This window comes from Camelina sativa, chromosome 20 (genome assembly GCF_030686135.1).
Source record: "Camelina sativa cultivar CO46 ecotype springtype chromosome 20, ASM3068613v1".
In the NCBI taxonomy this organism is placed as follows: Eukaryota; Viridiplantae; Streptophyta; class Magnoliopsida; order Brassicales; family Brassicaceae; genus Camelina; species Camelina sativa.
The window spans coordinates 20966673-20991742 of NC_141899.1; the positions used below are offsets into that span (position 1 = coordinate 20966673).

The 25070-nt window shown below is 37.7% G+C and overlaps 1 protein-coding gene, 1 long non-coding RNA gene, 1 other non-coding gene and 1 pseudogene across 17 annotated transcripts; 1 reads left to right on the top strand and 3 right to left on the bottom strand.

The window, feature by feature from the left end:
- Window positions 1-439: 439 nt before the first annotated feature.
- Window positions 440-546, bottom strand: LOC147919240 (small nucleolar RNA R71). Its single transcript, XR_015594262.1, has one exon. It is a non-coding gene; the product is annotated as a small nucleolar RNA R71 (small nucleolar RNA).
- Window positions 547-11978: 11432 nt separating this feature from the next.
- Window positions 11979-12374, bottom strand: LOC147919241 (uncharacterized). Its single transcript, XM_087503903.1, has one exon. The coding sequence runs from the start codon at window positions 12372-12374 to the stop codon at window positions 11979-11981; it is 396 nt and encodes a 131-aa protein (XP_087360029.1).
- Window positions 12375-15007: 2633 nt separating this feature from the next.
- LOC147919242 (agamous-like MADS-box protein AGL36 pseudogene) lies at window positions 15008-16187 on the top strand (annotated as a pseudogene).
- Window positions 16188-21915: 5728 nt separating this feature from the next.
- Window positions 21916-24285, bottom strand: LOC147919243 (uncharacterized). 15 transcript variants are annotated; one of them, XR_015593590.1, is made up of 9 exons: window positions 23804-24285; window positions 23513-23581; window positions 23372-23413; window positions 23204-23288; window positions 22961-23028; window positions 22819-22889; window positions 22642-22715; window positions 22419-22557; window positions 21916-22329 (listed from the first exon to the last, which is right to left on the bottom strand). It is a non-coding gene; the product is annotated as an uncharacterized LOC147919243 (long non-coding RNA). The 15 variants fall into 15 exon arrangements; XR_015593583.1 differs by having other exon boundaries at window positions 22407-22557; window positions 23141-23288; window positions 23804-24284; XR_015593597.1 differs by having other exon boundaries at window positions 22407-22557; window positions 22819-22873; window positions 23208-23288; window positions 23804-24282.
- Between the last annotated feature and the right edge of the window lie 785 nt (window positions 24286-25070).

Below are 25070 nucleotides of genomic sequence, written 5' to 3' on the forward strand. Positions count from 1 at the left end.
GCAGAGAACAAGGATCTATCAGGAACAAGAACAACAAGTGCTAATGGAGCAACAAGATCAACAAGCTCCAAGGGCAAGAAACATTGGTGCTGGAGATGCACCAAACACACATAACCAGAGAGCTGGTATTGTGCCTCCTACAGTAGCAAACAATAATTATGAGATCAAGAGTGGATTGATCTCCATGATTCAAGCCAACAAGTTCTATGGGTTGCCAATGGAAAATCCCCTAGACCACCTTGATGAGTTTGATAGGATATGTGGTCTCACCAAGATCAATGGTGTGAGTGAAGATGACTTCAAGCTTAGGCTGTTCCCTTTCTCACTTGGAGACAAAGCTCATCTCTGGGAGAAGACACTTCCAACTGGAGCAATCACCACATGGGATGCTTGCAAGAAGGCTTTCTTGGCCAAGTTCTTCTCCAATGCTAGGACTGCTAGATTGAGGAATGAAATTTATGGGTTTGCTCAAAGGAATAATGAGAGCTTTTGTGAAGCTTGGGAGAGGTTTAAAGGATTCCAGACTCAGTGTCCTCACCATGGCTTCAGCAATGAGTCCCTCCTAAGTACTTTGTATAGAGGAGTGCTTCCCAAGATCAGAATGCTTCTTGATACAGCCTCAACTGGCAACTTCCTCAACAAGAATGTGGAAGAAGGATGGGAATTGGTTGAAAATCTTGCTCAGTCAGATGGCAATTACAATGAGAACTTTGACAGAACAATAAGGTCCACCTCCACTGATCAAGAGGACAAGTACAAGAAGGATTTGAAGATGGTCAATGAGAAGCTTGACAAGATCCTCCTTAGCCAACAAAAGTCCATTCACTTCATTGGTGAAGAAGAGGTTCCAGTTCAAGAAGGAGATAGGAAATTTGCTGAGCTCTGTTATATGCAAAACCAGGGTGGATTCAAAGGCTACAACCAAGGAGGAGGGTTCAAGAACAACAACCTCTCCTATAGAAGCACCAATGTGGCCAATTCACAAGACCAAGTCTATCCACCTCAACAGCCTCAACAGCAAAACAACTATGCACCCAAGCAACAACATCAAGTGTTCCAGCCCCAATTGTGTCCCCCACCAGGGTTTCAGACTAACCAAGGCCAGGCAAAAGACTTAAGAGCAATGATGCAGCAAATGTTGATTGGACAAGCCAATGGCAAGATTGAGGAGGCCAAACAGTTTGCTGAGTTGAACCAAAGGCTCACATCCCAGTACAATGATCTGAACATGAAGTTTGAGGGTCTCAACTCTAGAGTGAAGTTTGTGGAGAGCAACCTTGCCTCTACTTCAGCTCCTAAGCCCAACCAACTCCCTGGAAAAGCAGTTCAAAACCCAAGGGAGTTCACTGCCAAAGCCATTCATATCTTTGATGAAGCAGTCACTGAGGACAGTGATGTTCAAGATGGGGAGGATTGGTCATTTCTTGAAGTTCAGACTGAAGTTTGTGCAAAGCAGACTGAATCCAGTATTGCACTCGACCAGGTGCTCGAGCCAGCACTCGACCGAGTGCCTAATCGAGTGGTCGATCGAGCCAAAGGATCAGAAGCTGTCAAGCCTGCTAAGTACATTCCTCCTGCTTACAAACCGCCTCTACTATTCCCAGGACGTTTCAAGGCACAGAAGCTTAAGGAATTAAGGGAAATCATTGAGAAAAAAGAAATGATGGCTTTGCAACAAGAGGAAGTGAAAGCTTTGAAGGAAGAGTTTGTGATTGAGAAACAAGAGGAAGTGATGGCCATACAAGAGGTTATCATTGCTTACCAAGAAGAAGAGAGAGGACCTGCCTTGGAACAGTATGATCCATATCCTCTCTATAAGGATTTTTTGCTTGAATTGTCAAAGAAGAAGGCTCATGCTCAAGATGAGAAGGATCTTAAAGACCTTGGAGGAGTTATCATCCCAATTAAGCTTAAGGATCCAGGTCCATTCTATCTGCCTTGCTCACTTAGCTATCTTCACTAGAAACCAGTGCTTATGTGACTTGGGAGCATCTATCAGTGTGATGCCTTACTCTATAGCACAAAAGCTTGGGCACATTGAGTTCAAGTCCACCAACCTTCACATATGTCTAGCTGATGGATCAAACAGAGATGTGGTTGGCAAGTTGGAGAATATTCCAGTCAAGATAGGAAAGGCAAGGATTCATACAGACTTTGTGGTTCTAGAGATGGATAAGGAGCCTGAAGATCCTATCATTCTAGGGAGGCCATTCTTAGCCACTGTTGGAGCTGTTATAGATGTTAAGGAAGGTCTTGTGACCTTGAACATTGCTAAGGGGATAACCATGAAGTTTAACATCTATAACCCAACCAACCTTCCTACCATTGATGATCAACCTTTTACTATCATGGACAAAGGTAGTCATGAAGGCTTAAGTGATGAGGCAACTCCAAAGGCTAAGCTCTCACTTCAAGAGGATTCAGTGGAAAAGCTTAAGGGTTCAGTTCAAGAGTTGACTGGTATGGTGAAGGATCTCCAAGTTAAGCTGAGCAAGAGGTCTTTGAAGAAGGCAAGACCAAGACTCAAAATCAAGAAGAAATATGGTTTGTGTGTTAAGGGTGAAGTGATCAAGGGTCAACTTCACAGTGATCAAGAGGTGCCAGGGAGGATTTCATCACCTCCTTGGTATCCAAACCAAGCCTGAAAAGGCAACCAAAGTCAAGCTTAGTGACTCTAAACAAGCTCACTAGGGAGGAAGTCCCTAAGGTATCCTTTGTAAATATGCTTTATTTTCCTTGTAGTTTTGATGTGTTTTATTTTATGTTTGTGTTGGACAGGCCTTTCAATGAAAGTGTAGATGGGTATGGAGAGATTTGGACTTGGGGAAGTAGATTCGCAAGCCCACTCGACCGGCCCACGACTCGACCGAGCTGAAAAGAAACCAAGGCCCACTCGATTCCCATTTCTCTAGAATGATCGAGTGGAGGGAAGAAAAAGAAGAAAATCTTGAATTTTCAAACTTTGGTCAAGGAGCTCGACCACGTGCGGTCGAGTGTGGGGTCGAGTGGCAGCAAAAAGCAGGTTAAGATTTCTATTTCAAATTTGAATGGTATGGACGCTCCACTCTTGTCTCCTTGTCCCCTTAGCTTCTTTAAATAGAGCTTGATTCGATCATATACCTCTCACACTCTCTCATTTGCTTAAAAACAAGTTAAAATCAAGTTCAAATTTCTCTCAAAGTTCATCTTTTTGCTCAAGCTTAGCTCTTTTAGTTTTTGGGTCACTAACCTATTAACTTTAAGCTTTGAGTCTATTCCTCTCAGTTCTATTCGAAAATATCTTCAAGGATTACTAGGAAGTCTCAACAAGCGGCTGAAAGCTCCCTAGATCGTTGTGATGCTCGTCTTGAATCAAAAGGAGAAACTGGAAGAACCACTCGACCACCCACTCGAGCATGCATTCGACCGAGTGGTAGTCCGAGTAGCCGATCGAGTCGGATTCCAAGTTCAAGAAATCAGTCAGCTGAGGAAGATCCTGAGAGAGCTGAAAGTGAAGAAGAAAGGGAGCCAACTCTTAGGGAGATCATGAGGAGAAACAAAGCCAAAGGCAAGAGGCCAGCAGTTGAAACTCCACAAGAGGAGGATGAAAGTGAGAGTGAGGAAGAAGATGAAGAAGAAGAAGGAGAGGATGATGGAGAAGCAGAATCTTGTGGTTTGACTAAGAGGGAACTTTATTAAGACTTCATGATAATGCAGTTCTTGGGGACTAGATACCCACACAAAGAAACCATGGAGAAGCTAGGCATTGATGAAGATGTGGAATATCTTTTTGAGAAGAGCAGCCTAACCAAGTTCATGGGGCTTTGCATGGAGGGTTATAAGGAAGAAAGCTGTGAGTTTCTAGCCACAGTCAAGTTGCACACCTACATAAGGAAGGATGATGTGTTGGGAGCTGGTCATATTGCCTTTACTATCAAGGGGAAGAAGTATGAGCTTCCAATGAAGAAGATAGCCAAAATCTTTGGCTTTGAAGTTGGGAGTAATAGGAGCTTGAGGATACCAAGAGAAGAGCTCTTTGCTGTTTGGGAAACCATTGGAGACAACATCACTTACTCATCCTCCAAGACCAAGAGTTCCAAGATAAGAAGCCCAGTCCTAAGGTACTTCCACAAGGCCTTAGCAAACACCTTCTTTGCTAGGAAGGAAACTGGAAATCTCAATGAGGGTGAGCTCAAGATGATTGATATGGCTCTCAATGGAATCATCCTTAAGGCAAGAGATGGAACCATCATTCTTGGGAGCACTGTGGAGACTGATCTTGCAATGGTGCTCATTGACCACATGATATATTTGAGAAGTTGGGTAGGCAAGCTACAAAAACAAAGGTTCAAGAGGAGCCCTAACCATTGGAGGGATCATCACTCCAATACTACAAGCTGCTAAGATCCCACTTAGAGGAGAGAAGGTCTTGCCAAGATGGATTGATTCAAGCTATCTCACCTCTACTCTCATACTAGCCAAGGAGATACATCAAGGAAATCACATTTTCAACTTTGAGCTTCCAACAGTTGGGAAAAAATAGTTTATCCTACCTAACCAAGACCTCACCACCATTCAAGAAGGAGCAAATTTTTAGCATAATCATGTTAGTATTTGCATAGCATCTAAGGCATAGAAAAACCCTAAAAATTTGAAAATTTTTTGCAAAAATCTTTATAAAAAAAAAGTGTTCATGTAGTTGCATTGCATATTAGGATCTTGTTTAGCATGTTTCATGTAGGACTGTCAATTATTTGCATTAGATATCTATGATGAGTTTTGCCTTGTTAGCTTGCTAGATTCACCAAACTAGGATCAATGCCCAAGTTAATAGTACTTTGATGCTAGTTGAGTAGTTAGAAGCATAAGATTGAACCAAGCCTTGAATTCCTGCATTGTATTTTGTCTAAATTGAAGCATGTTGTGATTTGATGCCATTTCCTATCTATAAGAACCTAATATTGACTTTCAATTATCAACTTGTGCATTGCTTTAAACTCATGGATACCATATACATATTTGGATCATCTTTCTCCTTTTTACCACTCTTGTTGATCCAAGTAGCTGATTAAACCATTAAAATCAGTTTTCCTACCCATTAACCAACCCTTCTTTCAAGCCATGTTTATTCTTGTGTGTGTGAGGCCTATTTTTGGGATTGAGCTTGGTAGAAAGTGTTAGGTTTGAACTGACAAGAGTAAAGTCTTGTGTAGTTCTAGTTTGCATTTTTCAAACTAGATAGGACTAGGTGGTTCACTTGTTGGGTTTGGGACTTGGCTGTTTTGAAAAGAAAAGAGGAAAAAAGAGAAAGAAAAAGGTAGAGTCTTTAAGACGAGAGTGTGTAAAATCAATGTCTAGTGAAAGGATGGGAAGTATGAGATTGTTTAAATGTGGTTCTAGTTAAAGAAAAGAAAAGAAAGAAAAGAAGAGTCTAGCAAAATGCTTGTATGTCTTAAGAATAAGAAGAAAAGAGAACCATAGCAAATAAGTAAGAATCCCCCATTCCACTAGAAAGATCAAATAAGAAACCTCTCCTAAGACTTTTAAATCAAAAGAGAAAAGGGTGAAAGAGAAGTGAAGAAGTTAAAGGGTAACACTAGGATCATTTGGGTTTAGATTGATAGGATAAACACTTTGGGTGCCTTTTGGATAGACAAGGTTTTGTTCTTGTATGTGTCTAAGTGTTCTTACCTTTAGCATTCTTCTAAAGCTCAATCCATTTTTTATGAGAGAACCTTGATATTGATAAGCCCCACTCTAAAAAAGAGACCATCATTGTCTTAAAACCTTTATCTCCAAGCCAAATGAGTTTAAGCATAGCATATAATTGATTCATGTTCTTGATTAATGAATGTTAAAGGAAATGGTTGATTTGAATGCATGTGGACATCTAAGGCTCAAATCAGTAAAGGTTGTGATAGGCTTGTCTAAAATCTTTAAGTACAGCTCATTCAACTTGCATCATAGTACTAGTAACTTGGACATTGATTCTAGCTGGTTTATTGGCAAGCTTTAGGAGCTGAGATCCCACTTTTAAACCTTACCTACCTTCTATGTCTTGATTATTTGCTTGAAGGCAAGCAAAGACTAAGTTTGGGGGTGTTGATGTTCATATATTTTACCCTGTTTTCCCTTAGTATATTCACATCTTTTGCATCTTTTGCTATCCATTATTGCATAGCTTTAGGACTGTTCATGCATTAGAGTATAGTTGCATTGCATTTGCATCTTTTCTTGCATAAACAGGTGATTTTGGAACCTAAGGAGCATGGAAGCAATGCTAAGAGGATTGAAGCTATCAAGAGGAGAAAGCAAGGAAGTTAGAGCTGAAGAACCAAGGTCCGGAGTTCCACTTGACCGCCCACTCGACCAGACACTCGACCGTGTGCGGAGAAGGACTCGACCGAGTGGAAGGAGCTGAAGAAAAGCCAACTCGACCGGTCACTCGACCGAGCACCAGGTCGAGCTGACCGAGCTGCCTAGCTACTTTGTCTTTTAGCATTTTTAGGGCTTCCACTCCTTTTTCTATATAAGGCCTACAGCCACCAAAGAGTCCAGCTTTTTAGATATTCTAAAACCTAGTATTTACCCTTTTGGGAATTATTGCTTTTTGCACTTTTATTTTCTTAGATCTTGTACCTCCTTGAAGGAGAAAAACAAGAGATTCCTCATATTTGTTGGTTTCATAACTTTCAAAATATTGAGAATTCGAGTTTGATTCCTTCTTCAATATTATAGATCTTTGCTTTATCTTTATATTGATGCAAGTTTCGGTATTTTTTGGGTTTATGACTTTGTTGTTCATCATGTGTGATTGTGAGTAGTTTCCTTAGCTCTTAGGGATGGTTTAGGCTGGATGGATGTTGTGGTTGTTTGATTTGGTCAAGCTTGATTGTTGTAGATCTCTTCTAGGCTAGATATTCCTAATGATGATCCTATAACCGAGAGGGTAGGGTTTGATCTCAAGCCTCTTAGCATCACACCAATGTCTAAGGTGCAAAGATAAGGCTAGATCTAGAGATTTTCATTAGGCATGCTAAGAGATTAGATGTCTTGTTTGATTATTGACTATAAATGATATGTTGCTTAATGCTTGCTTGTATAAGTTATTTGCTTTGTGAGAACAAGCCTAGAAATATATGAGCTTGATTGTTTCTGTCATGAGAGTGGATTAACATGTTCTTGGAGATCATTTTCTAGAGATTAGCTCATATTTGTTGAGGTTTGTTGATTAAGTTAGATAACCACAATCTAAAGTCCAGCCCATGAATTCATCCCTAAGACCTTCCTTGTTTATTGATTTCCTAGCTTAAATCCTATTGTTTGATCGTTGTTTGATTCGCTTTTGTATTGCTCTGTTTTGCTTGCATTGCTATGTTTCTCGCGTTTGTCCAGCTCGACCCTATACTAGAGCTACACTCGATCGAGTGCTTGCTCAAGCTCATCCCCAGAATTCTTGTTTATGCTTTGTATTTGTCTTGTCTCAACTCATGTTTCATTTTATTTGCATTTCTGTTGCATTCACTTAGCATCCTTTTCATTACTTGCCTTGCATTAGTTCATTACTTGCATTACCATAGCTTCTATTTCTGTTCTTGTTTCATCATAGCTTTGATTAGTATGTTTTCTTTACATTTAGCATCTATCTTAGTAGCTTTTACTTTCTGCATTTTACATTTCATCAATAGGTTGTTAGTGACAAACATCCTTCATATTTGGCTTGACTTAAACATTTATGCACATCCTGATTGCTTGCAAACACTCATTTAGGATTGACATCTCTTATACTACAACAGCATAAGGGTAATTGAAACACCTTACACCCACCTGTTCATCATTCATATCTCATCATCATTCCATCACTCACCAAACATCCATATCCACCACCATAAAAAGATTGTTTCAGGCTGCATTTGTCCTACTAGGCGCAGATCACCATCCCCTCCTGCCGGTCCAGGTGCTGATAATGCCTAGCTTCTAATCATGGTTTTCTTTATCTTTTTCCTTTTTAGGTTGAGTCATTTTTCTTCTTGCATTGAGTCAGTTTGAGTTTGGAGTTGTATGAAACTAATGAAATATCTATCTATCATGTTGCTTTTAACTTGTGTTTGAGTGCTTCTTAATAGAGTAATCATCCAAGGATTACTTACCAACACAATCTAACTGCAACTAACAAAGGATTTTCGATCATGTTTCTGTCCGCAGAGGGTGTCAATCAACACCTTCATGGCGTCGGTCGACACTGTGAACTTCACAGAATAACATTGGTCGACCCATGGGTAACCTGTAACCAGTTCATCTTTTCATTACAATTTTCAATACATTTTTTTTTAACTTTGCTTCTCTCTTTCTTGATAACACTGGAGACAGTGTTGTTTAAGTCTAGGGGAGGTGTCTACTAACTACTAACTATGTTTTTGTTTCTATTGTGTCAGTCAAAACCGTATTTTGTTTTTATTGAGTCAAATTTTTCAAATTTTTCTTTTGGGAATTATGATATTTAACTAACAGTTTCTGTTCTTTGGCTAACACTCTAATGACTCTTGATTAAGTTTGACCTCAGAACCGAAGTGTGGAAAAGACTATGAGCTGTATGAACAATCCCGAAAGCCTTATTCAATGGATATCTGGTTAAATTAAAGTTTTCTCAATTTTTATCAAGATTTTAACTGGACTTAATCTCTTACTTTGGGAGTTGGAAATCAGTGGACTAGACTTCTTCTTTGGGCCATACAAGACAGTGCAAGTTTTCAAAATACGTCTCCCCTCTCTCTTCCCTTCAGTTCTCTAAAACAAAAGAGAAAGATCAGAAAAAAAATGGAGAAACAAAAAAAGAAGAAGGATATAAGTGAGCTGAGGGATGTAGCGTAAACTTGTGCATACTTCTATAAAAAATTGTTTGATAAAAAAAGTAAAATGATACTCTAGAAAATTAGAGAAAAATGAACCCCTTGTAAGTGAGAAAAGAGATAGGAAAAGAGATGTATGAAGAATGTCTTGGCAAGAAGATAGACCATATGCCGCTGATCGATATTCCCAAGGTAAGAACTCGCTTTTATTTGCTTTAATTTATTTAATGAGATTACAATGGCGAAACTAGAGACTCCAGAGGATTGTGGGATTTGAGTAAGAAATGTTGATGCTTTTTATTGACAAATAGTATGAAGTAAATTCTTGAGAGTCAAGGCGATGAAGAGTGTGAAGATCAGTTTCTTGCAGTTGAGTGAGTTCATATGTTTTCAAACGTCTTTCACAGGTCTAAGTTTCTGTTTTGCTTGAAGGCAAGCAAAAGCTAAGCCTGGGGGAGTTGATATATCATGGTTTTTACGGTTTTTAACCATGATATAAGTGTGCCCATAGAGCATCATCCAACTTCTTTGTCCAATCCTTCCTTGTGATACCTACTGTTTTCAAAAGAATTGCCTTGATTTCCCTGTTGGAAACTTCAAATCGACCACTAATTTGAGGATGGTAAGGAGTAGCAACCTTATGCTTCACTCCATGCTTCTTGAGAAGAATCTCAAAGACCTTCTTGATCAAGTGTCTTCCTCCATCACTTATGACCACTCTTGGAATACCAAACCTTGGAAAGATGATTGTCTTAAACAACTTCAACACCACATTTGCATCATTAGTAGGACTAGCTATGGCTTCTACCCATTTAGAGACATAATCAACAGCCACAAGTATGTAGTTATTACCATATGAAGAAGGGAATGGTCCCATGATGTCTATACCCCATACATCAAACACTTCAACTTCAAGAATAGGAGTTTGAGGCATTTCATCGCTCATGCTGATGTTTCCCTTTCTTTGACATAAATCACACTTGGAGATAATCTCTTTAGTGTCCTTGAACATTTTTGGCCACCACAAACCAGCTTGAAGGATTTTTGTAACTGTCTTGAATGTGGTGAAGTGACCCCCATAGGCTGCTCCATGACAAAGTTCTACTACCCTTCTATCTCTTCTTTAGAAACACATCTTCTATAAATTTTGTCCTACAAAAAGCGAAGAGATAAGGTGCATCCTAGTAGTAGTTATTGATGTCCTTAAATAACTTTTTTCTAGCATATCCCACCAATTTTGGTGGCTAAAGACCACAAGCTAGGTAGTTAACATAATCTGCATACGAAGAACTATTCTCTTCTAAACTTATGACCTCTACAAGCTTTTTCCAAGTCTCATGGCTCTTATCTAGAAGTTGAATTGCCATTAGCCGCTATTCCAGAAGTGAATCATTGATTGGAATCTCATTGTCAATCCTCAATCTAGATAGATGAAAAGCTACTCAATTCTCAATGCCTTTCTTGTCTTTAATCTCCAAATCAAACTCTTGAAGCAACAATATCCAACTCTTGAGCTTGAACTCCAATCTAGAGCTTGAACTATTGGAGCACTAACCAACTCCAGATTTGGAGATTTGGAGATTAAAGACAAGAAAGGCATTGATATTCAAATGGTAAACTAGATTTGGAGAGTGTTCCATATAAAGAAAGAGTTGGTTAGTGCTCCAATAGTTCAATATCAATCTGGAGCTTGAACTATTGGAGCACTAACCAACTCTTCATTTATCTTCTTGAAAGCTTGTAGACACTCCTCATCAAACTCAAATGCAACATATTTACACAACAACCTTGTAAGAGGCCTAGCAATCTTTGAGAAGTCTTTTATAAACCTTCTATAAAACCCAGCATGGTCCAAGAAGCTTCTCATTTCCTTGCTGAATTTGGTGGTGCTAGATTGGTCATCACATCAATCTTAGCTCTATCAACCTCAATGCCCTTCTCTGAAATCTTGTGTCCCAACAAAATCCCTTCTTTCACCATGAAGTGACACTTCTCCAATTTGAAACCAAATTGGTTTCTTCACATCTCTTTAAAACCCTGCAAAGATTAGAGAGGCAAGAAAAAAAGAATCTTCATATACAAAGAAGTCATCCATGAATACTTCAACAACATTTTCAATGAGATCCGAGAAAATGGACATCATACACTGTTGGAAAGTAGCGGGTGCATTACATAGTCCAAACAGCATTCTTCGATATATGAAGGTACCGGGACATGTAAATATCGATATACGAAAGAATCCTGAGTAACCGTCTAAAAAGCAATAATGACTATGGTTTGCTAACCGTTCTAACATTTGATCAATAAACAGTAAAGGAAAGTGATATTCTAGAGGCGGCATTAACTTTTCTATAATCAATACACATGTGATGTCCAATTATAATCCTTGTAGGAATTAACTCATCTTTATCATTCTTAAGAACAGTGACTCCTCCTTTCTAGGGTACCACATGTACCGGTGAAACCCATGTACTATCTGATATAGGATATATGATACCCGTATCAAGGAGCTTTAGAATCTCTTTCCTCACTAGATCTCTTAGGTTAAGATTTAACAATCTTTGTGGTTCAATGGAAGTCATTGATTCATCATCTAAATGTATCCTATGCATGCAAAGAGATTCAAAGATTCCTTTAATATTATCTAGTGAAAAACCAATAGCTCTCCTTTAGTTCTTTAATTTACCTAGGAGAGTAACAGTTTATAGTTCACTAAGTTCTTCATTGATAATAACAGGATAAGTAGAGTTTTGTTCCAAGAAAATCATACCTTAGCCCTTTAGGAAGTGGTTTAAAATCAATCTTGGGTGCTTTAAGCTCACTCAAATCATCATTTGAGTCCCATTCAACTGAGTTCACCACCTGCTCTTTCAACTCAAGGAAGCTTCCATTATCACTTGAAGGCTTGCGAGAGTCAAGAATCTTCTCATACCCTTCACTATCTTCCTTTAGTAACCCAAACTCCCCTTGTTTAACAGTCAAAGTGTTTTGGGGCTCATCTTCTATGGCTAACTCTTCCAAAAGCTTATCAGCCAAAACATCCCTTTCTTCAATGTAGAAAGCTTGTCTTTTAATTTTAGGCTTCCTCATCACCTTGTTGATGTCAAAACACAGGGCTTCCTTTCCTAAATTCAAATGAATCTTTCCTCTTTACACATCAATCATAGCTCCTGCGGTTCTTAGAAATGGGCGTCCCAAGATGAGCAGGTCCTTTGGTTCTTCATACATTTCTAATTCAACAAAGTCAGTTGGAATCTCAAAATTCTCTACCATGACAGGTAAGTCTTCAAGCAGTCCTACCGGGGTTCTAACTGACCTATCCGCAAGAACAAGGGAGATTCTACACTCTTTGTAGCGAGTGAAACCTAATCTTTTGGCAACCGAGAGAGGCATCAAGCTCACACTAGCCCCAAGATCACATAAACAATGGCTAAAAGATAAAGGTCCCAATGAACAAGGAAGAGTGAAACTACCAGGATCATCAAGCTTCTTTGCTACTATCTTGTTTTGAATGATAGCACTACACTCATGGGTTAATATAATCATTCCTTGAGGAACTTGTCGTATGATGGGTTCAGCAAGAATGCATCAATGAGTGGCATTGTAATAGCAACATCTTTCATTTGTGCATCAAACATAGCTCTATACTTGTCCACTTGTTGTTTCTTAAACCGACCAGGAAATGACAATCTTGGCTCATAAGGTGGAGGCACAAATAGAGTCTCTTTGGCAGCCATTTGACTCTTCTTGGAAACTCCATCAATGATCTTGTCCTGCTTAGGATCCTCCACCACTTTACTCTTTCCTTTGTCAACCACAACCTCTTCAGCTTCTATGTCTTTACCATAATCTTGCTCTATCAACTCATCTTCAACTTCAATCTCAACCACAACCTCCCCTTCTTTAGGTTCAATGTCCCTATTGAGCTATTGAGTTGACAACTTCTTATCACTTCTCAGTGTTATTGAAACGACCTAACCCTTTTTCTAATATTAATAACTAATAATCTAGTGATCTCATAGTCACTAACATCCTAACCCCAATCAAACAACAGCGGATAACATAAACGATACCATTAAACCAATGAATTAACCAATAACCAAATATCCAACATTAATTCCATAACAAATAAACCAACAAACCAATCTAACATAAAACAAAGAACCAACAATCTTAGACAACTTTCTAAGGATTCAACTCTAGCAACCTACAGAAGCCAAACAACAACCAATCGAGCCACTAGAACATCCTCCTCTTCATTGCCTTGATTCCAGGATCACACTTTGCCTTTACCTGCACCACAAACACAAATTGAGATGCTAGAGTATTGTCATAAACACTCAGTGATGCAATCCTCCCATCTATTGGGCTACACACACAAGCAACTGAGATTCCAATGTCAAACAATTATCAAACAAACATAACAAACCAGGGAAACAAGTATCATCTGCTCGCTGAAAAGGGAGGTGTCGACCGATACCAGCCAAGTGTCGATTGACAGGGGCTATTGGTGTCGACCGACACTACCCCTCAGTGTCGATCAATACTGCTCCATGGTGTCAATCGACACTAACTCCGCAGATGCGATCTGATCAAAGCCAAGAGTCGAATCTCGCTCCTCTTATCCTCCTATATGTCCATAACTTGACCAAAAGTCAGATGAAACCGTAAGAACCCTATAGCAATCATAACAAGCAAGACAAAGGTAATCTCAGGCTTAGATCAGCCATGGTCATGCACTCACCTCTTTTGTAGAAAGTTTCTGACCCAAACTGACGAATCCAACACCCAAGCAACCTTATATTACGTCTCAAGCCCTGGATCTTCACTCCCACAGAAAGATCTCCAAGGAAAAGCACCAAAACTCCAAAATCTCCCAAGAACGCTCTCTTGCTCTCTGTTTCTCTCTGAAAAAGGGAAACAACACTGAAACCACGACCTAGGTCGACTTTCCACTTAAATAACCCCATTTTAAGGTTTCACTTAAATCAAACCAAACCAAATCGACAATTTAAATCAATATGGTCGAACCAAAAATTGAAGGTGTCGATCGACACTTCCTTTGGTGTCGATCGACACCCATCCCCAAAACCAACAAATAGATAAGATTTTAAAATTAAACAGAATTATTCTACTGAACAAAACCAGGGCCGACCCATAAATTACCTCTTAATCGATGAATCCCAAAAAAAATTTCAAAAAATCCGAAACTTCGCTGTCCACCAACAAACTTCACAGTCGACCCAGGAACTTTCAAGTGGACTCTTCCTTTTCTTCCCCACTTCCGTTGTTTATTACATCCTTTTACTCTTCGCCAACATCTTTTAGAATTCGCCTCGCTCCATTGTTATTGTCGATTTGATACCTATCAACAAGTTCGTTCTTTAGTTCCCAAATCATACCACAACATAATCGTCATAATTTATTGAACATAACATCTTCTTAAATTAATTCTACCAGAATTGTTGACAAAAGCCACTTGAATCACTACTCCGGTTCAAACGACACAAACGACTCCTTGGTTTCTATTGTTGTTTAGGGTTTAATGTTTCATTGTGTTTTTATTATTAATTATTTTTTCCATTTATAAATGAAAATGACACTTTTGTAGTTACGAAATTAATACATGGTTTAAAGTCTTTTTACAACAAATTAGTACTATTCTAGTAAGTAACACTTTATATGTGCTAGTCTAGTAATAAACCAAAATATATGCACTACTTTAGTAATTCTTTCAAAATGAAATATTTTCAAACCTGCTATATTACTTCTAATAATAAGCTAATAAAAAGTATTTTTAAATAAAAATAGCTGGCATAACGCCTCTAAAGGTATTATATCTAATATATTTTTTTCTATATTTCAAATTTTATTCACAAAAGTATTCTTATATTACTAACCGCACGTTCTAGATATGTTCTTTTTTTTTTTGGACAAAATTCTTCCAAATTTAACAATCTATGAACAAATTAAGCTAGATAAAATTAGTTTTAATAATAAAAATAACTTATATGTATATATATATTATATTATATTAAGTAATAAGCTAATGATAATGCACCAACTACACACAGAAATATAAGGATCTATATATAGATAAACACATAGTAAATTGATAAAAGATTTATTGCCTCTAATTTGGACTTAGTGATAAGAAACCTAATGAATAGGGAAACCCTTTCGTTGCTATATAAACAGTCTTTGTGCCAACAAACTAGACAAACCATACAAAATAAAAGAAAAAAGATAATGAGGAAATTGAAATTATCTTTGATAGCCAATGAGAGATCAAGAAAAAAAACATTCATGAAGAGGAAGAAAGGGATAACGAAGAAACTTCACGAGTTGACAACTCTTTGTGGTGTCCAAGCTTGTGGGGTCATCTACAGTCCGTATATGTCGGTACCAGAGGTTTGGCCGTCAAAGGAAGGTGCACAAGAGGTGGCAATGAAGTTTATGGAGATGCCAATGGAAACAAGAAACAAAAAGATGATGGATCAAGAAACGTATTTGCGGGAGCAGATTACCAAAATCAAAGAGCAAGTAGACAAGCTGGCTGTTGAGAATCGGGAGTTACAAGTTAAACGATTTATGTTTGATTGTCTTGAAGGAAAGATGTCGGAGTATCATTATGGTGCAAGTGACCTTCACGATTTGCATCGCTATATTGATCAATATATCAATCAGCTTACTCAAAGGATGCAAATTCATTTAGAAAATGGTGAGTCTTCTTCTTTATCTCCTCTTCCTATTGGAGTTGCGGATATAGATCCTTCTGCTGTTGCAGATTTTGCTGTTGGTGTGAATACAGCCGCGGTAAGTGCTGCTAGAGAGTTTTGTGCTCATATTCCATACCAAAATATGAATATGAATCAAAATCTGCAAGAACCGGTTCAATATCATACTTCGCATGATTTTTAAGGTCATATTCAAGGAGTCTACAATAACATGACTTGGAATCATGATTTGAATTTTCATTTAAATCATAACATGAATTTGAATGTAGATCTGAATTCCAATCAGTATCTGAATCAAGAAAACTCATTTAATGATATGATGTTGGCACAAAATGTGGGTTATGATGGAGGACATGCTAGAATTCCTTTGATAGATGGAAACCACTACAACTATCACCAACAACCAACTGGTGATCTTGCCATCACCAATCACATGCCTTCCATCACCTCCTCTACCACCTCTACTACCAGTGTTTATGCTTCATACATTAACAATAATCTTTAATTAAAAGAAGCATATTTTTACTGTAGTTTTCAGTTGTCTGAATTTATGAGTTTTATTTTCTTCATTTCAGAAAAAAATATTTAATGTTGTCTTTATTTTTATTCTTTTTTCAGTTAATTGTTGTTGGCTAAGGGTTCTACCTGAATGCATTTATCTTATTTTGATTATTAAGAAATGTATTTGTGCATCATAGCATATCAATTTTAGTTTTATTGAAGAAGTTTAGTTTTTTCGAAATAAAATAATTAGTTTTTTTGAAATATAATAAAACAATTAATCAGGTACAACCAAAGATGTGGGCAAATTAACTAGAGTTTGTTTTTTCACAAAATAACTTATTCTTATCATCATATTTGCCACCCAAAAATGTGGGCAATTTTTATTTTTATTTTGTGAAGTAGTATGTTTAATCACCATCAAAATTAGTTTGACTTTTCAGAAAACGATGATATTTAGTGCTAAAATTCAAAAAATAAAGAGCATGTTAAGTACCCACATTCGTAGACACATTTCAGTGACCAAAATATCTATTACATTTTTGTGGTTTATTCATTATAGTTCCTTTAAGTCTGGTACTAAATTCAGGATAATGATTCAATGAAACTACCAGACGCGTTTTAAAAATAATAGAATTAAATACTCTATTATATTTAATTACACCCAAAAATAAACCAACAACAAATCAATATGCATAGCGGAAGGAAGATATACAAAACCAATTCTAATTTATTATAAATATAATATCCAATATAACCAATAAAAATCAGTAAACTAAGACCATCTCCACTAAAGAACTTGTATTCTCCACTATAAAAGTCCTAGTTCTGACGCAAGAAACAAAAAATTATAGTAGATCTTACGAAGAAGAAAAGAAACTCTAATTATAACAGTATGGCGTAAGCTTGTGACGTTCTGCAAGTATCTCAGAAAGATACTTGCCAACAGAAAAATTGCAAATGATCCAAATCAGTATGACCTTGAGCATACAAGAATACATGAAGTTCCACTCCTTTTCACTTAGCAATCACGTTGATAAGCGTATGTAAGAAAATGTCAGATCTTAAGCAGAGTGGAGTATTTATAGCTTCACGAAGTCAACCATCACAAAACGAAGAAAAAAGCTGATTCTATAAGATATTGAGGCACTAACAATCCATTACCCAATCGAGGCTAGACAAACAGGGTTCCTAGATTTAGATAAATGTTTTAAAATTATAAGCATAAGAATTTTTATAGAATCCAGTACACAATTGCAGTAGTTTGAGCTAAAATAAAGAGCTTAATTTGCAGTGGTGGGTAGATAGCAACTCATATTTGAAGATCCAAATCAGTAGTACAGAGACCACCACCATAGAAGTTAGGTGACTGAGAAGCCGACGGAGACACAGTAAAAGGCGTCGATACGTAACGAATCTCCCTCCACCAGTAACACCAACACCTCTGCCTCCACCACCACCACCACCAAGTGAAGTCATCATCATCAGCACCACCACGACGGTTGTTACCAGGAGAATTAAACAACTGAATAGAGATAGAAAAGAACAGAGCTGGGCGTAGATCGAGGAAGTGCAGTGGCGGCGGAAAGCCGGAAAAATCAATCATTCAAGGTGAACTAATTGATTTTTATGGAATTTAGGTGTGAATTGCCGGTTACGTCGAGAGGGAATCGCGAAAAAGGAAAGAAGAAAATGAAAAAAAAAAGTTGTATTTTTTATTTATTTATTATCTAACTAAATATGGGTTGCTTCCGTTGCTATCTTCAGAAACGATTCTACGAGAAATAGGTTATATTTTAAGGTTTTTGATTTATTTTTGAACAACAAAAGTATAAAGTAACTTCCAAACTAGGTTCCAATAATAATAACAATCCAACAACATACAAATTAGACCCTAGATAATTCTGCTCTTTATCGCTATGATTTCACGGCACACATTATCTGCACCATATAGACAATGAGATGCGTGAGTATTACCAGAAAAATTTTATGAGGTGATCCTTCCATCTACAAACTATACACACAATCAATCGGAATAACAACCATAAATAAAACATAAACAAATAAGCCAATAAGCAGAACATCTAAAAACAAATTCATCATCTGTAACGCCCGAACCGTGCTATGGTTGGACAAGCCAACAAACAGCTACGAGCCACTACGATTGAAACTTTATCAAGGTGGTCCGGTCAAGGTTTGGAAGTGTAGCGCCCGCAAACCAAAATCCCGGTTTTGGGTGTGCATTGGTTGATGCAAGGTACTTTTTTGTGGGACAGCTTGAGTTAAACGTATGTGTTGCTGCGTTTTGGGTTTTGGAAAACCCTAAGGTCGGCTATAAAAGGAGAATACTCGACATTTTAGAGAGTTTTACCCACTTTTTTTGTTCCAGAGAAAAAAATAAAGAGAAAAAAACATTTTTGAGAGTTCTCTATGATTTTAAGGAGATTTCTAGCCAGTTCTTGTGAGATCTGTCAATGGGAGTGGCGATCTGAGGCTGAATACGTGAGAGGAGCTTGTTAGGAGAGTATTTTCGTGGGTATTAGAATCATATTCGTCATTGCGTGCATGACCATGGATGATCTAAGCGATTAGATTTGTGTTTTTATGTGATTTTGGGTATTGAATGCTTATGTGCTCCTATGTGAGTGTTTATTGTGAGTATTGTGGCCTTTGGAGGTTGGTTTCGGCATCATAGAGCCGAGAGGGGACGGAGGAGATCGTGTGCAGTGATGTGTTGCATGATTGCATTGCATCGATAGACGAAATTATAGATTTGACGGCAAAGCGAGGAATTGCATCGGTCGATGCAAGGAGTCCATCGGTCGATGCAAGGACGTTGCATCAGTCGATGTAAGGAGTGCGTCGGTCGACGTAAGTGCGCAGAGTCAAAGCGTGTGTCCAGAGTTTTCTGGTTTGCTTGTTTCTTTCTGTATTGATTGTGTTTATCTTTTCGCTTGTGTGTATAGCCCAGTAGATGGGAGGATTGCCTTATTATAATACTCACACATCTCATTTGTGTTTTTGGTGCAGTTAAAGGAAAAGTGTGATCGTGGAATTACAGCGATGAAGAGGAGGATGTTCTAGTGGCTCGATGATGTGTTGTCTGGCTTCTGTTAGGCTGCTAGATTCGAGTCGTTAGAATGTTTCTAGGTTGTTGGTTTAATGTTTAATGACTTTGTTGGATCGTTTATTACTATTTGTGATGAATTGATAATTGGTTTATTGGTTATTGGGTTAATGGTATCGTTTTATGTTATTTGTTGTTGTTTGATTTGGGTTAGGTATTTAGTGAGTACGGGATCATTAGTTTAATAAGGTATTAAAAATAAAAAAAATGGGTTGGATCGTTTCAGTTTGGTATCAGAGCCCTTACGGTTATAGGTACGGTTCACTGTGTTTTTGTTGTTGATGTTTGGATTTGCATGTCTTTGATTGATTATGTGAGTTGGTCGATTATGTGTGGCATGGATTCCTAGAACATCCTCTACGAGCCTTCAATGAGATTTCACGGTAAGTTGTGTTTCTGTGTATGGTTTTCGATTTTTTTCTTAGCCTCCTGTTCATGGTAGTGTAGTAGTTAGAGGTGGTGCTGTCACTTGTCGTGGATGAGGACGTGGTCGTGGACGAAATCGTGGATGCATACGTGGTCATGGTAGGGGCAGAGGCCTAGTTGTTAGTGCCACCGTGGACCAGAGTGTGATAGTCGAGGGCGTCGACGAGTCGTAGGAATTCCAGGAGGGGTCCACAACCTGGCAGACGATGCTCACTTGTGGTGGAGGTCGATGGCTGCCAGGAGGGTGCAGAGTGAGATGGCTTGGGTTGATTTCGTGGAGGAGTTCAACCGCTAGTATTTCCCTCGAGAAGCACTAGACCATATGGAGGTGAAGCTTCTGCAATTGTCTTAGGGGACTCGGTCGGTTCGTGAGCTTAATGTGAAATTCAGTCGACTTGTGGTATATGGGGGCGAGAAATGGAGTATGAGGAGTCTTAGGTCAGGAGGTTCATGTCGGCGCTTCAAAATGATTTGAGGGTACATTTTGGAGGGCGGAGTTGGTTAAGACCTCAGCTGAGATCAAGGAGAACATCCGTGCACATGTCGTGACGGTCAGTCCAACGGTTCAGCCAAGAAGGGATAATCATCATGGAGGTTCTGGCAAGGGCTGCAAGATTGTGCAGGGAACCAAGAGCAAGTGGGAGGCTATGCAGAGGCCAAGGGGTGTGGGATGCTTTGGGTGCGGTAGCTTGGATCACAAGATGGCGAGCTGTCCACAGAGGAGTGGCCCAACGGCAGCTTGAGTGTGTTTTCACTGCAGGGAGTCTGGGCATATCAAGGCCAAGTATCCCAAGTTGCACCAGATGGCGGTGGCAACAGCGCAGCATGGAGTGTAGCCAGGAGTGATGGAGTGTAGCCAGGAGTGCAGCCGATGGCACAAATCAAGCAGGCGCCGCGGGTGTACTTGACCGTGGAGACCAGTGGAACCATTGTCGATGCGATCACATGTATAACTTCTGAGACTAAGACCTAGTGAATCCTAGTATTTTAGACTAAGACCTAGTGAATCCTAGTGTTAGGTTTCTTAGGACATAAGATTTGTATAGGGACCTTATTAGTGGGCAGGTTTAGGTCCCACGTCATGTTTGATTCTAGAACAACCCATTGTTTCATTACCCGTAGTGCGATGAGAGCGCCAATATCAGAGGAGATCCCGTAGAGTGAGCGGGAGGTGAGTGATGTGTGTGGTTTTTCACTCCAAATCTTTTACCTTAAAAAGACCATAAGACGGCTGAAAGTGCACAACTAATCGGTAGTAGTATTTAAGGATCAATCCTACACAGAGAGAGTTGTTGTCTAGAGAATCCGTCGGAAGAGAAGTAAGGCTATGATTCAATAAAAAGGGGTTTTGGTTGTCACGGTCGTAAGTAAGCAAATAACGTAAATAAAGCAAGTAAAATAAATGAGACAAGCATTGGGCATCAAGAGAAATCGCAAAGGTTTGATGATCTATCTATCTAGGAAAGTTTAGGATTAGTTTGTTTATCTAAGACTCGGACTACGAAACACGAAAGAACCATTAACTTATAGGTCACAAGCTAACCGCCTAAGATCTCTATACTCCGTTACTCAACTATCGCAGGCAACGACGCATAGATCAAATCATTTAAAACAGGTTTGATTCTAATCCATGAAGTTCCATAGGTATGTGGTATGTGCTTCCTATGACACGACACACATCTTAGCTAGGTCAAGCACATATGCAAGTTTTTAGCGACGCACACACACTTTAGATCATACTTAGTTCATGACGCTAAATTAAAGCATTAAGCAAAAACTTAGAATTAAAGTATAAAATAAACAGCATATAAATCTAACAAACCCTAAGAATTGTCACCTAAACTAAGATCAGTTTCCCCCTTTGATTATCCCTTTAAACCCAACTAGAAAACTACTCTAGGATGTTTAAGGGAATCATCAAAGCAAGGTTGAATAAATTCATAAACACACTACAAGAAATATATGTATTCTTAGCACACGAAAAAACTCTATTATATCATTTAGATAGCGATTTCGTAAACGCTGTCTTTGCCGGTGCTATCTTAGAAGGCGTAAATACAATAGCACTTTTTCTCTATGCTATTATTTGTCACTCTATAATAGCGTCTTGTTATCGTTATATGAAAATTATTAGTAGCATTTCATATTTGTTATATTATAATTAATAGTAGCGGAATATTTGTACTACGATTTTGTAAACACCAGCTATATATTTTTGCTATAATATATTTTGTATTCTAAATTTTCTATATTTAATATATATATATATATATATTAAATTTGGTCAAACAATATAAATTTAAATATATATTTTTTATAGAAAATCCATAAAACATATCAAATTTTACAAATATTAATCCAAACCAAATCTTATACAAAAACATCAACTACTCTACTCTACTTTATGAGATAAAGGAAAAGGAGAAACAAACTTCCCCTCTAGATGAAACAAAGTTTATTTTCTAAAGCTTACCGTATTTCTGAGCAATCATCTTCTAAATGCTCCTCTTCTTGCTTAATAGGTTCCCAGCTGATCTTTACCTCTTCTCCCCCGCACAATTCCACAACCATTTTCTTTCCAACAGTACACAACCGTTCTGGTTCTCTCTCCCTGTGAAACTCCGACTGGCGCTTCATTGTCGAAGACTTGTTCTTGCTGCAATTTAAGAAAGTATGACCCAAAATTTGGGAAGATATCTTCTACATCAAGCTGCAAATTTAAATCAACTCAGATGATAGGAATGAAAAAGAGAAAGAAAACCAAAAACTGTAGATAAGTTCTCAAACCAAAGAGCTAACTGTAGATAAGTTCTCAAACCAAAGTTCTAGAAGTCTTTGGTAAAAACTCAAGCTTGGTGCTTGGCTGGTGCTATTCCTTGCTATACTCACTTATCGAACTCTAGTGATCAAAACGCTAAATTCATGTTGAATCGTCGTCCTTAACAGAAATAAACAACAGTTATTAACAAATAAAGCTGCAACCCTTTATAGTACCAAAACATTAAAAGCCAAGTGAATATACCTTGTAAGCACCAGCATAAAACTCATTTCCGAGCATGTCCTAAAGCTCATCACGTAATCAGCTTCAACCTCCAACTAAACACACAAACACATGAAGAAGAAAGAAGTATTAATAGTCTAAATTTACAGATAATGATATAGCAAAGTGATATGCTTTTAGAGAGCTTAGATTGAGTACCTTCGGTGACTTTGGTGACACTGAGGAGAGCCGAGTTGAGCCTTCTTTAAGCCACCTACTACCCCAATAACCTTATGAACACATAAAAAATTAAATAGTCTGAAACTACAAGAGACTAAGCCAAATATACACTAACACGTACCATGGAGATTGTAGTTACCCCGGCATAACCAGCCATACAAGACTCAACCACAATAGCTGACACTTGATCTGAGAGAAACCCACCAAAGAAAAAGAAAAAGAAAAACAATCTTGCACATAAGTACTCAAGAATTCTGAAAAGATGAAATAACAAAGCAGTTCCAGGATTTTAAAAAGAAACCTTTCTCCATCGAGACCAAAACAGATGGAGCTAGACATTTGAAAAAAATGACCAGAGATATACCCACGTGGCAACAAAGCTATTGATGCGCTACGCCTTCCTTCACTTCTCCTTCATCATTCTTCTTCTTCTTCTTATCCTCCCTCATCTGCAATCACACCATTTCCGTTACCACAACATCATTTAAAAATTCCAGAATCAGTTTGCAAAATAGTGTTTCAGATAACTCACAAGCAGATTGATTGTATCAACTAGAATATCAACATTCCACGACTTTGGTGTGGGAAGTTCAGATGTTGAAAAGGTGGTGTTATAGGTCATACTCGGAGCTTTCAGACAAGAGAAACCAACATCATCAAAATCAAGACATACCAATTGGAGAATTCTTGAGTTTCCAAGACGAGTTAAGCAAGAGCAGGCTCATCATTCAATCACTATCAACTGAAAAAAAAAACAAAGCATTGCACTAACATAGTCAAAACAGGGGATGAGAGACGCGAAAAGGCGACTCAGTGGATCAAATCAGCATTGGCTACCGATATCAAGCAGATAAATCAAACTCGTTTTCAGCAGAATCAAAGTGAAATTCATGCTCCTACTGCGGAACAGGAAAATAAAATAAAATAAAAGGGATAACAAATGAAAGCAACTAATAAGCAGCACCTGAAAACATCAGCTTCAAGAACGTCAGAGAGGATAGGTGTGACTGTGAGAACAAAACAGAACTTGACCCATTGTTGCTTGATAGAAAAATCGATTCTTTACTCGACCAAAGTTTTCGGCTGTGCGCCCGAGAACCACACGACTTGAATCGAAGCAGATCTTTCTCGGTTTTGAGATCCCAACGTCTAATTTCGTCGATAAATCCACCGCTTAGAAAAAACTGACCTTCTCCCACGGAAACCAGTTTCCCTTCTCGATCTGGAGATACTTAAAATCCAATAATGGTTGAGACTTGAGAGCTAGGGTGAGTGAAAGAAGTGAGACGGAAGAGGGAGAAGAACAACTAAGAATTTGGGATGTAAGAAACGGATTTGGATATGGACATAGGAAGAGTTTGATTTATGGTTTGAAGGTGGAGAGACGTATCTTATTTTTGTTTAAAAAAATGAAATAATCATTTTCTATCTTTTGGATTCAACACTTAGGGCATCTCCCTATTCCCTCAAATTTAAAGTTTTATGTCCTCCAAGAGATACTTCAATATTTCATAATTTGGAGTTTTAAAACTCCAAATTCGAAGTTTCATCTTTCTTTTTTGCATTTCAATCCCTATATGTATTTCATAAATAATCTCATAAATTATGTTTTTTATCATTTTAGTCCTAAAATTTTATCACTTCAAAGTATTTGACATATATTCTTATAAATTTAATTATTACATATAAAATTAATTAAATATGTTTTAAATAAATTTAAAATATTAATATGATAAAAGTTTTAATGTATTTCTAAGAGTTATAAAATATTATATGTTTTCTTGTATTATAAAGTTATAAAATATTATATGTTTTAGAGTTATACAATATTATATGTTTTAATGTATTATCTATTATAAAATATTAAAATTAACATTTTAATGTATGTTTTAGAGTTATTTATAAAAGTTTTATGATTTTAGAGTAATTATGAATAATATAAGAACTATAATGTAAAATACTTATTTTAAAAACTTCATATATGAAGTATACTCTTAGAGAAAAATAGCTTCATACTTCATTTTTGAAGTTTGCATACTTCATTTTTAAAGTATCTCTTGGAGATGCCCTTAGGCGGAAAAACAAAAAATTTTAGCTAAATGTTACCACTTTATCAAAATTTTGGTTTGTAAACTCGATTTTAGTTTTCCGCACACTTAATTTAGGTATAGTGTTTTAAAATCGCTATTATAGAGTTTCATTTTTAAAATTTTATCAACGATAACACTTGC